Below are 17,694 nucleotides of genomic sequence, written 5' to 3' on the forward strand. Positions count from 1 at the left end.
ACACGTAGCCCCGTGTCTGTCTGAGAGACAGACAGAGGCAACACATGTCATAAATCATCCATGATGCAGCACAGCGGCGAGGAGACATCACACTCCACATAATCTGCCTTTGCTCGCGAATCCACAATGCAGGTGACGGATTTTAACAGCCTGACATTTTGGCTACGATTTTCCCGTTAACTCACCGGGACCCAGAAAATAACCTGTAAATGTGAAATACTTGAAAGGAAATGATTGCTCCTGGCACCTCTCTCTTTTCAGGTTCAGTGTGCTGTGTAACAGTTGTTCAAACAGAAGAAGGGTATTTGACAAACAGAAGTATTTGATATTCCTGTTATATTATACCCCTGTAGTCCACTAACCAGTTGTGGATATGGACTAGATTCACCCGAGAGAACCCTTTGTAGGGAGGTCTAGGCCTAGGGGCGTCAACCCCCTGGAGAGATCTGACAGTGAATCATGCATTTTGGTGCGCTCTTAACTGCATATGGTATGAATAGATTTTCTAAAAGTATTGCTATAAAAAGTGGCACTAACCCATTTCTCTCCCTTCTTCGGTGTTCCCCCTAGGTGGCTTCCGTGGACTTCATGGCTATGAAGCGCTCCCATCTCTACGGGATGGGCAACAACCCCTACTCTCAGCAGCAGCAGGGCGGGCCCTACCCCAGCCAACCATATGGATCGCCCGCTACACACAGATACCCAATGGGAATGCAGGGGAGGGGCCAGGCGGGCATGGGCGGCATGCAGTACCCTCAACAGCAGGTATGTACACTATGTCCATATGAGGAAGATGCTTTAAAATTGTGCTACTGTTTTGTTGCACACTTGCTCCCTAGGGTCAGGAGTTTGCTCCCTAGGGCTAGGAGTTTGCTCCCTCGGGCCAGGAGTTTGCTCCCTAGGGCCAGGAGTTTGCTCCCCAGGGCCAGGAGTTTGCTCCCTAGGGCTAGGAGTTTGCTCCCTAGGGCTAGGAGTTTGCTCCCCAGGGCCAGGAGTTTGCTCCCCAGGGCCAGGAGTTTGCTCCCTAGGGCCAGGAGTTTGCTCCCTAGGGCTAGGAGTTTGCTCCCTAGGGCTAGGAGTTTGCTCCCTAGGGCCAGGAGTTTGCTCCCTAGGGCCAGGAGTTTGCTCCCTAGGGCCAGGAGTTTGCTCCCTAGGGCTAGGAGTTTGCTCCCTAGGGCTAGGAGTTTGCTCCCTAGGGCCAGGAGTTTGCTCCCTAGGGCCAGGAGTTTGCTCCCTAGGGCCAGGAGTTTGCTCCCTAGGGCCAGGAGTTTGCTCCCTAGGGCTAGGAGTTTGCTCCCTAGGGCCAGGAGTTTGCTCCCTAGGGCCAGGAGTTTGCTCCCTAGGGCCAGGAGTTTGCTCCCGAGGGCCAGGAGTTTGCTCCCCAGGGCCAGGAGTTTGCTCCCTAGGGCCAGGAGTTTGCTCCCTAGGGCCAGGAGTTTGCTCCCTAGGGCCCCCATGCGATATACCAGGAAAAAAACAATTTTCCTCCCTGATGGTTGACACTTGATTTGAGTGTACTTTAATACCAAGCCATGCTGTGTTCTCTGAGTGTATCATGTCATGGTACAGTAGTGTGTCAGATTGACTAGTAAGTATCTCAGTGTGATTGAGAAAGCATCCTCTGTTCAATAGATTACAGGACCTGTCACAGTTGTCATAAGTAGCATTACAAGGGATATTTGTTTCTCATTTGGAACACTATCTATTGTATTTCATTTCAGATTTAGCCCAAAGTGCCATGCAGTGCCACCGCTCTTATTTCCGTGGCTGGCATCTGGAATTGTCAGCGGTGTTCATCAATGCGTTCCCCATTGTCTCGCTCTGAAATGGGCTTGTTGATGTCTGTAGTGTGATGAAACCAAACCCAGTACTGGGAAGTCATTCTAGCAACAGTCAAAATCTGTATCTTATCTCACAGCCCAGAGTTGCACTTCACTAAGACAATGCTTCAGGTGTGTCATGACTGTCCACGAGAATTCAAATAGGTCAGATCAGTTTTGCAATGAATAACTTCAATCATACCCCCTCTCACCCTAGAGGGGGAAGAAAATAACTAGTGGGGGTTAACAACTCACGCCCTTTGGTAAATCAAGGGAGAAGATTCAGCCCTGCACTCTGTTTCAACAGACTTTCCCCCCTCTGAAACTCTAACATGTTCAAAAGCGAATGCTGGAACAATATTTCTAACATAGAACGTGGGGAACGGTCAGAGGCGATCTAAAGAACACAAATGTCATTTTGTTTGTTCTTTTGTGATGTCATTAAAAATGTTATAAAGGAAATACTGTAACTTGGAAAGTATACCCACTACATATATGACATTTCCATACTCCACGTTGTGCATGTATATATGAACAATTTTGAATGTGTTTTTGTTAAGAGTGGGATGTGATTTGAGAAGCTATAAGAGGTAATTGTTTTACCTAACTTTGCATAGTGAGTAGTTACCGCCCGGAGTGAGGTCAGGGAGCGTGCCAGCCTGCCAGAACTGCTCCTTTCCAGCAAACTGAATAAATGGGTTAAGAAAAAAACACACCAGGCCAGAAAAACGTGAAGCTGCACCTGCATGTTTAAAGTGGTTTCTACTTTGAATCTCAACACAATAAACTCACCTCCCGGACAATCACTGGCACGGCTGACTAGCTGTCCTAAGTAAAGTATCCTTGAAAGCGAATTTAAAAAGGACCATCCTGTTACTCTGCTCAAACCATCGACGTGGATGGCTGGCCTATCTTAAAAGAAGCATCTTCAAGAGCGAATGGAAGCAAATTCAACTCTGTAGTTCTGTTCAGGACTACACGACAAGTCATTGGATACTGGACAACTACAAAACAGGACAACAGTAGAAGACTTTTTGGAACCATTTAGTACCTGCAAAGCCTTACAAGCGTGCCACGAAAAGGCCCAACCCCCTTTCCAAGGCTGCCCTGTTCACCGAGACATCCCCGGTGAACCCAGGTATTTCACGTAAATACATTTTTGATTTCTTACTCAAAGCGGGTAGTGATTTGTGTGCGAAGTAAATGGTTACTGTAGGTAAGAGTAGTTTCTGAATGTACCAATGTTAAGTGTCCCTGTCCCTCTCTTCTTTAACACGCAGCCATGTCCACTAGGGACCTGTTGTTTTCAGCATATTAAGTCTCTAGTCAATAACCGGTGCAAGGTGTGTATGTTTATCTTGTGTTGCCATTGAATTAGTAAAAAAATAATTAAATCACTTTGTGTAGTACTGAATAATAAGTAAGGCTGGGGTTTTTGCAGATGCAAGGAGGTTACGACTGTTCAAAATGGTGATATTATACGAGGTTATGATTAATAAGTTGACTGTTTATTGATAGGTAAAGACCTTTTAGAGTTACATTTGGGAGATGGTAACTCTTTAAAGAACCGCTCTCGTGGTGCCCCAGATCCTAATGAGTTAATTGTTACATGATTAATATAATCGGGTAACAACTAAACATAGTTAGTTAATTAGATAAATAGCAGTATTCAGATGAATGTTAAAGTCAAGTCACGACAGGTGTAAGTGTGTGTGTTTGTTTGTATGTGTGTGTATGTGCATGTGTGTGGGTCTGCGTACATGCATGTGTGTAGTGAGTTAGAGATACTGTATGTCTCAATACAGAGACTAGAACAATGGCTCAGTCAGTTTGGTTGGTTGGTTGGTTGGTTGAAAGCAGGCCAGTCTATTCTGGGTAGAATGCTCTCGTCTCCCTGCTGTACTGCTATATTTAACCTGGCCTGATGGTCTGAGTTTTAATGTGTCTCGCCAAGTTTTGTTGCCCACATAGTGAGAGGATAGATTATATTGAAGAGGACAAACAGACTTCATTCTGTCTGATGACATTTATATAAAAAACGTATGCACACATGCGCACGCACACACACACTCAGACCCAATGTATTATTTATTTCACCCCTTTTTCTCCCCAATTTCATGGTATCCAATTGGTAGTTACAGTCTTGTCTCATCGCTGAAACTCCCTTACAGACCCGGGAGAGGCGAAGGTCGAGAGCCGTGCGTCCTCCCAAACGCAACCAACCAAGCCGCACCGCAATGCCCACTTAACACGGAAGCCAGCCGCACTAATGTGTCGGAGGAAGCACTGTACACCTGGTGACCGTGTCAGTGTGCACTGCGCCTGGCCCGCCATAGGAGTCACTAGTGCGCGATGGGACAAGGACATCCCTGCAGGCCAAACCCTCCTGTAACCCAGACGACGCTTTGCCAATTGTACGCCGCCCCATGGGTCACCCGGTCGCGGCCGGCTGCGACAGAGCCTGGACTCGAACCCAGAATCTCTAGTGGCACAGCCTTAGACCACTGTGCCACTCGGGAGGCCAGACCCAGTGTATTCTGAAGTAAATGCTGTACACAGTACGACCCAGTAATCCACATAGTTCATAAAGCAGTGGAGACTGCTTTATGAACTGTGTCATTTAAACTGTTTTCATTATTTACTCTCCCATTCTCATGTTCAATATTAGCTTTCCACTATGTTATTCTCATTGTTGTCCCTGATTATAGCTGGACCCCAGGGTCTATCCAGCGTGGCGTGGCTGTGTGTGTGTGTGTGTGTGTGTGTGCAGACTGACTAAGACTAGAGATCACGTCAGACTTCCTTGCTGCAGGCTGCTTCTGGCTTGCTCTGATGACATCAGCACACTCCGGCTCCACATACAACAAGATCTCATAGTTTCCCTTTGAAATTCGACGTATTATGGACGATCGTCTATTTTTGATGCATTAATTCAGGTTACAGGGTTCAGTTACAGGGTTAACTCTGGGTAGTTACTAGGTTAAAACAGAAATGACTCAGAGGGTTAAGTTTAGGTATTAATCCTGAGTGGTTAAGGTTAAAACAGAAATGACTCAGAGGGTTAAGTTTAGGTATTAATCCTGAGTGGTTAAGGTTAAAACAACCCGCTGTTTACACCAACTATCATCAAGTATTATCATGGCTTGGTAGAGCATTGTGAATTGCGGAGGCGCATTGGTCTAAGCAGTGCGCTCCAGCTGCGATCATCAGTGCTAGGCAATCGTTGACATTTTTGTGACCTTTTTGAGCGTCCGAAATCGCCATCTTTTTGCAGTGACCGGGCTGCCTCATACACACAGGCATCAGAAACCTACTCTGGCAGAGGAGAGGGATTTTATGAAAAAACACACGTACACAGGCTAGCCCTCACACACGTATACATGATTGGGTAGTGGACGGGCACACTAGAGCCGGGACAATACCCGTATCGCAATATTTATTTTCATGGCAAAAATGGTTTGCTATAGCTTGGAAATTAAATAAATGTGACTCTGAATGACAAGATAAGGTTTGTTTCCAACATTAGGCCTGTTTTTCTAAAGAATTTAAATCTGATTTGTGTTTTGTTTCCTTGCTACGATACTAACGAGGGTCGCGATATTGGTATCGTCCTGGCCCAAATGCACACACACACATACACAAAAGAAACTCCACACAATTTCCATTTTGGTCTTTTGAAAATAAAAGCTATTGAAAACAAGGTGAAAGACCATAGGGCCAGCAGATATCACAGAGCAGCCACGCAGAATAATCAGACAAATAAAATGAGTTGTTGTCCCTCGCTATGGCCAAGGGGAGCGGACTTCTAAATGTTATAATTATCGGAAATATTTCTGAAATATAACCAACTGAAAAGTAATGAGTTTATATCTGGAGACGTGGAAGCATTTGAATCATCAGATTCATCTTTACAGGATAAAGAGCAAGACAAAACGGAGACTAGGCGATGATAAAGAGGGTCAAAGAGCCAGCCAGGGCTGTCTGTGATGTACTGCTACATGACAAGCCTCTGACTGTCTTTCCCCCATGATGCATTGTGCTCCCGGCAGGCAGAGGGCTTGGTGTGCTGTAGACAGGCTTGCAGGATGGTAGCCAGGCAACGTGACGTCACAGGCCTGCGTCGGTGGCACCCAGGATGCCCTAGTGGCTGTCATGTATCGTGTGTCTGTGTGTCTGTGTGTTGTGTTTAGGCTGAGTGTTGGTTCACCATCCAGGTTACTGCTTGTATCAGTACTCCCTCCCAATATGAATTGTAGTGGATAGGTTGGCTAGGGGTTTACCTTTACAATTCATGGCCCCAGAACATCGATCCCCTCTCCTCTTTTCCCAATGACAGTGTGACTGGGCCTGCTGTGGCAGGGATGCTTTTCTGCCTCCTGTATAAGTGTCTGTGTGTGGTTAATCGCTGTTGTCTGGAACAGTGACAGGCGTGTAGATGAGTTCTATCCCAGGTGTAGTCCTCTCCCTGGGGAGGTAGAGCTGCCATGACCACCCCTTAGCCTGGAGCACTCCAGTGAGATGCTGGGAAAGGACTGGGAGCTCCTACAGGTATTAAATCGCTCCCACACACACACACGCACCCACCCACACACACACACACACACACACACACACACACACACACACACACACACACACACACACACACACACACACACACACACACACACACACACACACACACACACACACACACACACACACACACACACACACACACACACACACAGCCCCAGCCCCAGCTCTCCTCAGCAGGCTCACACAGTAACCCAGCAGTGTGGCTTCAATGTAAATGTTTTGTCTCTCCCACCTCTCCTTAAAGCACAACTGAACTATGTTTTATCTCTGAAGGAAAGCCTCCACCCTCAAGCAAATGTGGACCTGTGTTCAATTAAGTGTGTGTGTGTGTGTCTGTGTCTTTGTGCATCAGTGATGTGACAGAGGCAACATTGGTCCACAGGAGGCAGAACAAACAGTGCAGGGAGCACGGCAGAAGGACCTGTCGGATGACAGGACTAGACAGGTATTTCTTTGGAAGTGGAATGAACTTGAAAGTAAAAAGGCTGCCAATTCCACTGTAATTTCCTGTGATGTCAAAGTTGGCAGACAGAAAGGAAAAGGAATTTGAAGGAAACATTAGTGTTTGATGTGTTGGAGGGGAGGGGGGTGGGGGTGGGGGGGGATTGTCTGTGAAATGAAAGAGGGAAAATGTGTCAACAAGCCAGGGAGGAACTATTACCAGTGGCTGCTGCTGCTTGTTCTGACAAACTGACTTTCCTCTGCGAAGTTAATAGAATCCAATCATTACACTGGAGTGGAAATGTGGCTGTGGCCAGCGTCCATTCTTCCATTGGTGAAGACCTCTGTCCTTTCTGCTAGCCTTTTCTTTCCACTGCTACTTTCATAGCTTCTCATTCAAAGAAAGGTTGACTGAAGCCCTTTCCTCTCTTCTGTTAGTTCATTTCATCTATGCGGTATGACGTTACCCGTTTTCTTTGTTCCTTCCCGCACCATAAAATGTTGGATCTCACTCTCCCAGATGGGCTCCCATCACCTCTGTGCCGTGGCTATTGACGGCATGGAATTAGCCAGGGTAATTTATGGCATTGATTGAAATGTGTTTCTGCCCTGGTGAGGAACACTTTGAGCCACTGGAATCACTTAGGAACCTGGTGGCTGTCTGGGGGGATAATGTACTGAGCGCTGGTCAGCCTGACGGATGGCTGAGAGGGACACATCAATTACACCCGGAAAGTCAGAGAAGATAGGGATCAGGGCCGGTGGGGGCCCATGGTGGGGGCTTGTGGAGGATGGTGGGGGCCGGCGGTGGGGGCCAGTGGCTCTTTGAAAGGCATTTTGAAATGTTGAAAGCTGCTCTTCAAAGTCCTCCCTCTCCTCCATCCATCCATCCATCCCTCTCCCCAGGGACCAAGGGCATAATTTCCAAACCACAATTAAAACAGGAGACATTATGAGGGATGGAGAGAAGGATAGGAGAAATGAAAGATAGAGGGAAGGAAGGATGGAGAGAAAAGAGGACTGTGGTACGGCGCAGCTGCCAGGAGATGTATGGCGGCTGATTCATTAAGGTTCCTCCCGCTGCAGAATACATGAAGTTTCAGGATCAATTAATTAGTGGGAACCCTGCGCTCGTCAATGACTCTAATGGCCTGTTCTCATTTGTTATTTTTATTACCATACTGTTCTATATGCCCCAGCCAATCAGCCATGAGGAGCAGGACGCCATGCGTCCATTAGCGACAGATAAAAATGTCTTTGCACGTCATCCCTCACACAGCCACTTTATTGTTTTCCCATTTAAACCCAGCGTCCGTTGTATCGAGGTACATTCAAATGTTTTTGCAGTCGCTTGTGAAAAGTGTTAGAATAGGTCGGGAATTGCTCCTGTTTTGAAGCTGTCCCCATTTTTGTGGAGATTAGTGGGAAAATGCTACTGTAGCTCTGTCTAAATTGGTGAATTGAATCCAGAGATTCCACATGCCCTCCCCTATGCTTTGGATTCAGACAGACTTCAAATGCAATCACTAATGGTGTATAGTGGTGGGTGTACATTCACTCTGTGTATCATAATGGCCAATGACTTTCTGATAGCTGACGGCTCATTTCTCCCACAAACAACAACACTCACTGGGGTATTTTGCATTGCCTTATTTGTGCTGAAAGCCTACAAACAGCAGGACAGAATGAAAATAGTATCTGCCTTTTAGCATTGAGCCAGATGGAAAGAGAGAGAGAGAGAGAGAGAGAGAGAAGGGTGGATAGAGAGACAGAGAAGTGGAATTATAGAGTGATTGTGTGTATAAGAGAGAGTGGGGGGGAGAGAGAGAGAGACAGAGGAGAGAGAGATGTTTTATGTCTCTGTAGTTATGGCTAGATTTGTTTCTCCTCTAATTGGCAGTGCAAAGATTAATCTTCCTCTTGCTCCAAATGACAGATTTCTACAGTTCAAGTCTAGCTCATCAGTCCACTGTTTGTCTTGCATTTAGACTGGCTTAAATATGCTGAGTGTACAAAAAGCTGGCCTTCTAGGCAGAGGTCCTCTGTCAAGTGTCTGTGTTCTTTTGCCCATCTTAATATTTTCTTTTTATTGGCCAGTCTGAGATATGGCTTTTTCTTTGCAACTCTGCCTAGAAGGCCAGCATCCCGGAGTTGCCTCTTCACTGTTGACGTTGAGACTGGTGTTTTGCAGGTACTGTTCAATGAAGCTGCCAGTTGAGGACTTGTGAGGCATCTGTTGCTAAAATAGACATTCTAATGTACTTGTCCTCTTGCTCAGTTGTGCACCGGGGCCTCCCACTCCTCTTTCTATTCTGGTGAGGGCCAGTTTGCGTTCTTCTCTGGAGGGAGTAGTACACAGCGTTGTACGAGAGCTTCAGTTTCTTGGCAATTTCTCGCATGGAATAGCCTTCATTTCTCAGAACAAGAATAGACTGACGAGTTTCAGAAGAAAATGATTTGTTTCTGGCCATTTTGAGCCTGTAATCGAAAACACAAATGCTGATGCTCTAGATACTCAACTAGTCTAAAGAAAGTTTTATTGCTTCTTTAATCAGTACAACAGTTTTCAGCTGTGCTAACATAATTGCAAAAGGGTTTTCTAATGATCAATTAGCATTTTAAAATGATAAACTTGGAATAGCTAACGCAACGTGCCATTGGAACACAGCAGTGATGGTTGCTGATAATCACTCGTATTTCATATGTCACAGTGCTTCACTGGTATGTATGCTATGATGCTGGTAAAGTTGTCTCGCACACCTGCCAAACCTGTATGAGCCACACAATTCCCCAAGCTCTGGGACAGTGCTGGTCAGAAAACAAACTAGCTAGCTGATGGATGCAAACAATGTCGTCCCCCTGTCACCCAATTTGTAAAAAAACTAAACAATGTTCTCCCCCAAAGATCTGCAAAAACAAAGCAAAACGACATCAGTTTCAGTAGCTAAATACAGTTGAAGTCGGAAGTTTACATACACCTGAACCAAATACATTTAAACTCAGTTTTACATCATTCCTGACATTCAATCCTTGTCAAATAAATCCGTTTTAGGTCAGTTAGGATCACTACTTTATTTTAAGAATGTGAAATGTCAGAATAATAGTAGAGAGAATGATTTCCCAGTGGGTCAGAAGTTTACATACACTCAATTAGTATTTGGTAGCATTGCCTTTACATTTTTTAAACTTGGGTCAAACATTTCTGGTAGCCTTCCACTAGCTTCCCACAATAAGTTGGGTGAATTTTGGCCCATTCCTCCTGACAGAGCTGGTGTAACTGAGTCAGGTTTGTAGGCCTCCTTGCTCGCACACGCTTTTTCAGTTCTCCCCACAAATTTTCTACAGGATTGAGATCAGATCTTTGTGATGGCCACTCCAATACCTTGACTTGGTTGTCCTTAGGCCATTTTGCAACAACTTTGGAAGTATGCTTGGGGTCATTGTCCATTTGGAAGACCCAAGCTTCAACTGACTGATGTCTTGAGATGTTGCTTCAATATATCCACATAATTTTCTTACCTCACGATGCCATCTATTTTGTGAAGTGCACCAGCCCCTCCTGCAGCAAAGCACCCCCACAACATGATGCTGCCAACCCCATGCTTCACGGTTGGGATGGTATTCTTTTGCTTCCAAGCATCCCCCTTTTTCCTCCAAACATAACGATGGTCATTATGGCCAAACAGTTCTATTTTTGTTTCATCAGACCAGAGGACATTTCTCCAAAAAGTACAATCTTTGTTCCCAAACTGTAGTCTAGCTTTTTTATGGCGGTTTTGGAGCAGTGTCTTCTACCTTGCTGAGTGGACTTTCAGGTTATGTCGATATAGGACTCGTGTTACTGTGGATATATAAACTTTTGTACTGGTTTCCTCCAGCATCTTCACAAGGTCCTTTGCTGTTCTGGGATTGATTTGCACTTTTTGCACCAAAGTACGTTCATCTCTAGGAGACAGAACGCGTCTCCTTCCTGAGCGGTATGACGACTGTGTGGTCCCATGGTGTGTATACTTGCGTACTATTGTTTGTACAGATGAACGTAGTACATTCAGGCATTTGGAAATTGCCCCCAAGGATGAACCAGACTTGTGGAGGTCTACAATTTTTTTCTGAGGTCTTGGCTGATTTCTTTTGATTTTCTCATGAAGGATGGCCTTAAAATACATGCACAGGTACAACTCCAATTGACTCAAATGATGTCAATTAGCCTATCAGAAGCTTCTGAGGCCATGACATAATTTCCTGGAATTTTCCAAGCTGTTTAAAGGCACAATCAACTTAGTTTATGTAAACTTCTGACCCACTGGAATTGTGATTTAGTGAATAGTAAGTGAAATAATCTATCTGTAAACAATTGTTGGAAAAATTACTTGTGTCATTGTCACACCCTGGCCATAGAGAGGCTTTTATTCTCTATTTTGGTTAGGCCAGGGTGTGACTAGGGTGGGCATTCTATGTTCAGTTTCTATGTTTTGTATTTCTTTGTTGTTTGGCCTTGTGGTTCTCAATCAGAGGCAGCTGTCTATCGTTGTCTCTGATTGAGAACCATAATTTGGTTGCTTTTTCCCACATGGGTTTTGCGGGTAGTTGTTTTCTGTTTTGTGTGGCTACACCAGATAGAACTGTTTCGTTTGTGCCGCTTTGATCATTTTTGTTCTAGTGTTCGGTTATAATAAAAATCATGGACACGTACCACGCTGCACCTTGGTCCTCACCTTCTTCCACCAACAGCCGTTACAGTCATGTACGAAGTAGATGTTCTAACCGATTTGCCAAAACTATAGTTTGTTGACAATACATTTGTGGAGTGGTTGAAAAATATTGCTAGGTTGTTTAGTTCGCTATTTAGCTAGTTAGCTAGCTCTTTATTTCCATGAACTGAAGTCTGATTTTAATTGGAAAATAGCAAGGATAAATGAGGTGCAACTGCTTGGGTTGTGGCTGGCTGGCAGGCAGAAGCAGCAGTATCGCCATCCTTTCTCCCCTGCCTCGGGGATGGTATGTTGGGGAAAATGTTGGACTACCTAGCTAACATTTTCTATCCTGCTTGTTTGATCCTGATCTTATTTCAAATGCTCACAGAGCCGTTTTCCCATTCATTTTGCCAACGCGGTTTTGGCAAATACATAATTAGAGGCTGTTGTGTGCGTTTGTTTGCAGACCTTTGTTGCCAGCTTCGACAGTGCTACTGACGGTAGCGGTGGCGCTTGGCTTGCGCTTTCAAATTATATCATATATTTAGCTATTTTACGGCTCAAATGAAAAGGTTATTTGACGCATCAGATAGTGTTATTTGACGTGTATCTTTTGACACACAGTGACCCGAACAGCCATCCATTCTGCGCTGGTCACACTCCAGCAGCGCCTGATGGAACTCCACAGGTCACAATGTCAATGTGAAAATCATTTACAACGGCTTTATATGACTAAGGTAGCGTTCACAGTCGCTAATCTAGCAGTGTGTTCTATGGCAATGTGCAGTATAATCTGCTGTCCTAATGTCAACCACTAATGATATGGTTCCGTGTTTGACTAGCAATGTGTGGTTTGCATTCACAGCGTTCACAAGTTATAGCTTGCCTCTACACTCTGTATGGTGATAAAAGACAACTTTCAACGGAAGAAAATTGAATTAAAATGGCCCAAGATAACATTCTAGCATCAGGGGTATTGTTACTCTTTTACAATTGATTGATGCTTTGGGTCACATGTAAATGGAATTTAAGATAGCTCTCTGTGAAATTGGTTGACTCCCAAAGATTTCCAGTATTTCCAGGATATTGTGGGGGTAGAGGGTCAGAGGAGAGGTAAAGTCCCCCCCCCCCCAGGCTTTAAAGAGACTGGGAAATCCTTCCCTCCTTCCTTTCCTAGCTGGATCACAGGCGAAATTCCTCCTCCCTAAAGACCAGGGCTTATTCAAACATTTTCTGCTCACATCTCCGTTCTTTCGTTTGAGTGTTTTTTTCTCTCCCTATTTTTCTTGGCCTCAGAATGGGGTCAGCAGTTTAGTGGGGAAAACATTTGAATCGGTGGCACCAGCCCAGAGCTTGGCGGTGCACGGTGCTGCTTACACATTACAGAGCGGTATTAACCTCTCCTCTCTCCTCAGACATCTCCATTACAGCCCCTGTAACAACACAGCCGCACCGTACTACAGCCAGTTAGCAATAAAGACCAACGATACAGCTAACTGCCTGCCCAGGTTTTTATCCATCGATTGAAGCGTGCTAGAAAAGAGCAGAGGCACAGCACAGTCTCTCTCTCTCACACACACACACACACACACACACACACACACACACACACACACACACACACACACACACACACACACACACACACACACACACACACACACACACACACACACACACACACACACACACACACACACACACACACACACACACACACACACACACAGAGCAGCCTCTGAACGGAGGGAAACAGGAGCCAAGGCTAAAGGAGAACAATACAATACAACCACACGCTGTCAAATTCCCTCAATCAATGAAATACTATTAGCTCCCACTCATTCAGCCAGTTTCAGTCTCAGGCTGCATTCAAGCTGCAGATTTAGTGTCGATAGTGTCATCAGGTAAATATGAGTCCCTTTCAGGCTGCAGCACTGTTGATTTAAACTGTTCAATGAAATAGAATGGAATAACCTGCTGTATTTTATTAGGATCTGCATTGGCTGTTTCTGAAGCAGCAGCTACTCTTCCTGGGGTCCACACAAAACATGAATCATGGCATAAAACAGAACATCAATTGACAAGAACAGCTCAAGGACTAAACTACACAAATGTTAAATGAGAACAATAGAACCATAAAAAAAGGCCTGACTGACATTTACACACATTGCTGACTGTCACCCACACATCAGTACATATACATACTGTATGCCTGAGTTATTGCCGATGTGTATAATGTTGAATCATCAGTGTACATCAGACGCACCAGCGTTGTTCAAAGCTAGTGGTAGATCATTAGTAACAATAAAGAACCGTAAAGGGTCAAGAAAGCTGCCTTGAGGAATACCACACTTGACATGTTTTACATTAGAGAAGTTTTCATTGAAGAAAACCCCCTGTGTAACATGAATGCGTCAGTTATAGGTATAGGGAAAACTCTGGGCTCATGTTATAGACTACAATTAGGGCTCAGGGTTTTTCTTGGTCAGTAAATGTGGTCAGAAAAAAACTGTTAATGCATTAGTAATTGCACTGGTGATAGTAGAGGCAGAGTAGAAAGGGAGAGAAGGGAAGAACAAGATGGAGAGACAGAAAAATCAAGAGAGCCAGAGAAGTGGGGTCGAGAAAAGCGGAGACAGAGAGAGAAGAAGAGGGGAGAGAGAGAGAGAGAGAGAGAGAGGAGAGAAGGGAGAGTGGAGATCAATGGAGGCAGTTGGAGGTTAGTCACCTTGGCAGCCACGGTAGGCCATGTAATCTCCCTCCTCTATGTTTAATCATGAGCCCAGATTGTTGATCGCCTCAGCGGGCCGGCCGCATCTCATTTTGGGGCTCACTGCCACTCCGGCACGCACACATACTCATGCAGGGGGAAATGAAAAGGAAATCGTGCACTTATCTACCGCTGCTCCACATCACCAGCCTATAGTGCTTACTCAGAGAAACACCTAATCGTATCAGCTCCTCACCTGACGTGGCGTTGCTGGCTGATGGGGCTTTCATCTAGAAGCAGCCTGATAACCTTTGTTAACAGCTCTGTCTATGAGGTTGACTCAGTACGCACACCTGGCATTGAGAAAGTCAATGGTGTTTCATCTGAGGTCAAACTGATTACCTTTGATAGCAGCAACCCTGCTAGCTTGCTCAATGTACCCATTCTGCGTTGACATGGTGTATTATTAGCCTAGCTGTACTGTAGCTTATGGTGTTGCTGGTGATGTCCAGTTCTCTTAATCTCTGGTCTCCCTCTCTCTCTGCCTCTCCCCACCCTCTCTCTTAGCCTTCTCCCGTCTCCCTGTCTCTTTCCCACCCTCCCTCTCTCTCTGTCTCCGATGTGCTTGCAGTGTTGTGATCCGTAGCGAGGGCGTTAGCGTGCTAATGCTAATACAGTCCTCTGTATTCCCATCATGTCTGTTCTGGCTGCTTACGGCTCCAACACCGCTCTGGTTGGTTGGATCCATATGTCACTCAAATGGGCAACCTGTGCTCTGGCAACAGCCCAGTTGTCATCCAGCCGTATCGCCACAACGATAGAATTAAGAAAATTCTGTATATGCTCATTGGCCCAATTGAATTACAAGCAGGTTTTTCTATCCCCCCCATAGGGTTCTAAATGGGTTGTCGTGGTGATGGCTGTCTATTTTCTGGCTTCGTTCTCTCATGACTTTTGTTTTCATATGTTTTTGATGGTTTGTTTGGATTCTTCTGTGGCATTGCCCTTTTTTTATTGGTCTGCGTTTTTCCTGTTTGAAGCCCGAGCCTTGGATTTTATGATATCAGTATTACATTTTATGGTGAATTATTTGCGTCACAAAACATAAAGGCTGTCTGTTTCTATGAACACCCGTCTTTCATGTACTGTTAAGTTTTAGGATCTGTATTTTTCACCTTTATTGCATACGGCTGTGCGTTATTGACTGAGAGAGTCTGCGGGACTCAGCAAATATTGGAACAGATACTGTATGGTGCTTGTCTAGTCTATAACAGACATATTCTCATTCATACTGTACACTGAACAAAAATATAAAACGCAACAATTTCAAAATTTTTACTGAGTTACAGTTCATATAAGGAAATCAGTCAATTGAAATAAATTCATTAGGCCCTCATCTATGAATTTCACCTGACTGGGAATACAGATATGCATCTGTTGGTCACAAATACCTTTAAAAAAAAATGGGCTTCACAATAGACCTGAGGATCTCATCATGGCATTTCTGTGTCTTCAAATAGATACAAATGCAATTGTGCTTCCTCAAAACTTGAGACATTTGTAGCATTGTGTTGTGGGACAAAACTGCACATTTTAAAGTGGGCTTTTATTGTCCACAGCACAAGGTGCACCTGTGTAATGAACATGCTGTTTAATCCACTTCTTGATCCATTTCTTAACACCGCTCAGGTGGATGGATAATCTTGGCAAAGGAGAAATGCTCACTAACTGGGATGTAAAACAATTTGGAGCGAGCGGTCGCGAGCGGTCGCATTCGCACTTCGCTCTGCAGGTTGTATAACTTTTTCATTACATTTCATTATAGTACAACGGTTGATTTGTCTAATCTTAGCAATTCTTCTTAGCTAGCTACATAGCCGTCCTTGTATCAGAGATAATTGCATAATTATCGTATTTCGTCGCCCTAACGTAGCCTTCACTGCTATTCGCCCAGGAGCTAGCAAACGCTAGCTAACGCACACAGATTAGCATCACTGTAGTGCTATTCACTCAACTGTACGACTTGATTAGTTTACTGTTAGCTAGCTACATAATCTTAGCCATTCTTCTTAGCTAGCTACATAGCCGTCCTTGTATCAGAGATAATTGCATTAATTATCGTATTTCGTATTTCGTCGCCCTAACGTAGCCTTCACTGCTATTCGCCCAGGAGCTAGCAACGCTAGCTAACGCACACAGATTAGCATCACTGTAGTGCTATTCACTCAACTGTACGACTTGATTAGTTCAGTGTTAGCTAGCTACATAGCTGTCTTTGTTTCCAAGATAATTGTGTAGTTTAGTGTGTGTAGCCTTGGAGTGATTATCTTAATTCACTGAGGTTCGCTAGCCAGCTATTTGTCGTCCTTAACGTAGGAGACTCTGCTAGCTAGCCAACAGCTAACAGCTAACAGCTAGCCAACGTCTACTGAATAGAACTCAACAACCCGGTCGCATTCACAGGTAGTATCACATTTTCATTTCATTACAGTACAACGGTTTGATTTGTTTGATCGTAGCTAGCTACATAGCCGTCTTTGTTTCAAAGATAATTGTGTAGTCTAGACCGATTTCCTAGGTTAGCTAGCCAGCTATTGTCGTTCTTTTAACTCAACGTAACGTAAACAACACTGCTAGCTAGCCAGCTAGCCCCGAATAGCAGCACTGTAGAAATTATTACACTCAACGGAACGACTTGATTAGTGTAGTGTCAACAACGCAGCTACTGCCAGCTAGCCTACTTTAGCAGTACTGTATCATTTTAATCATTTTAGTCAATAAGATTCTTGCTACGTAAGCTTAACTTTCTGAACATTCGAGACGTGTAGTCCGCTTGTCATTCCAATTTCCTTGCATTAGCGTAGCCTTTTCTGTAGCCTGTCAACTATGTGTCTGTCTATCCCTGTTCTCTCCTCTCTGCACAGACCATACAAACGCTCCACACCGCGTGGCCGCGACCACCCTAACCTGGTGGTCCCAGCGCGTACGACCCACGTGGAGTTCCAGGTCTCTGGTAGCCTCTGGAACTGCCAATCTGCGGCCAACAAGGCAGAGTTCATCTCAGCCTATGCCTCCCTCCAGTCCCTTGACTTCTTGGCACTGACGGAAACATGGATCACCACAGATAACACTGCTACTCCTACTGCTCTCTCCTCGTCCGCCCACGTGTTCTCGCACACCCCGAGAGCTTCTGGTCAGCGGGGTGGTGGCACCGGGATCCTCATCTCTCCCAAGTGGTCTTTCTCTCTTTCTCCCCTTACCCATCTGTCTATTGCCTCCTTTGAATTCCATGCTGTCACAGTTACCAGCCCTTTCAAGCTTAACATCCTTATCATTTATCGCCCTCCAGGTTCCTCGGAGAGTTCATCAATGAGCTTGATGCCTTGATAAGCTCCTTTCCTGAGGACGGCTCACCTCTCACAGTTCTGGGCGACTTTAACCTCCCCACGTC

The 17,694-nt window shown here is 45.0% G+C and overlaps 1 protein-coding gene across 3 annotated transcripts in view; it reads left to right on the plus strand.

The window, feature by feature from the left end:
- Positions 1 to 17,694, plus strand: part of LOC118368440 (AT-rich interactive domain-containing protein 1B-like) — a 236,493-nt gene that overhangs the window by 27,998 nt on the left and 190,801 nt on the right. For all 3 annotated transcript variants that reach the window (XM_035752541.2, XM_035752544.2, XM_035752543.2), the window contains exon 2: positions 571 to 765. In XM_035752541.2, the coding sequence (XP_035608434.2) occupies positions 571 to 765 (195 nt within the window). The remainder of the gene's footprint in view (positions 1 to 570; positions 766 to 17,694) is intronic.

Source organism: Oncorhynchus keta, chromosome 35 (assembly GCF_023373465.1).
Source record: "Oncorhynchus keta strain PuntledgeMale-10-30-2019 chromosome 35, Oket_V2, whole genome shotgun sequence".
Lineage (NCBI taxonomy): Eukaryota > Metazoa > Chordata > Actinopteri > Salmoniformes > Salmonidae > Oncorhynchus > Oncorhynchus keta.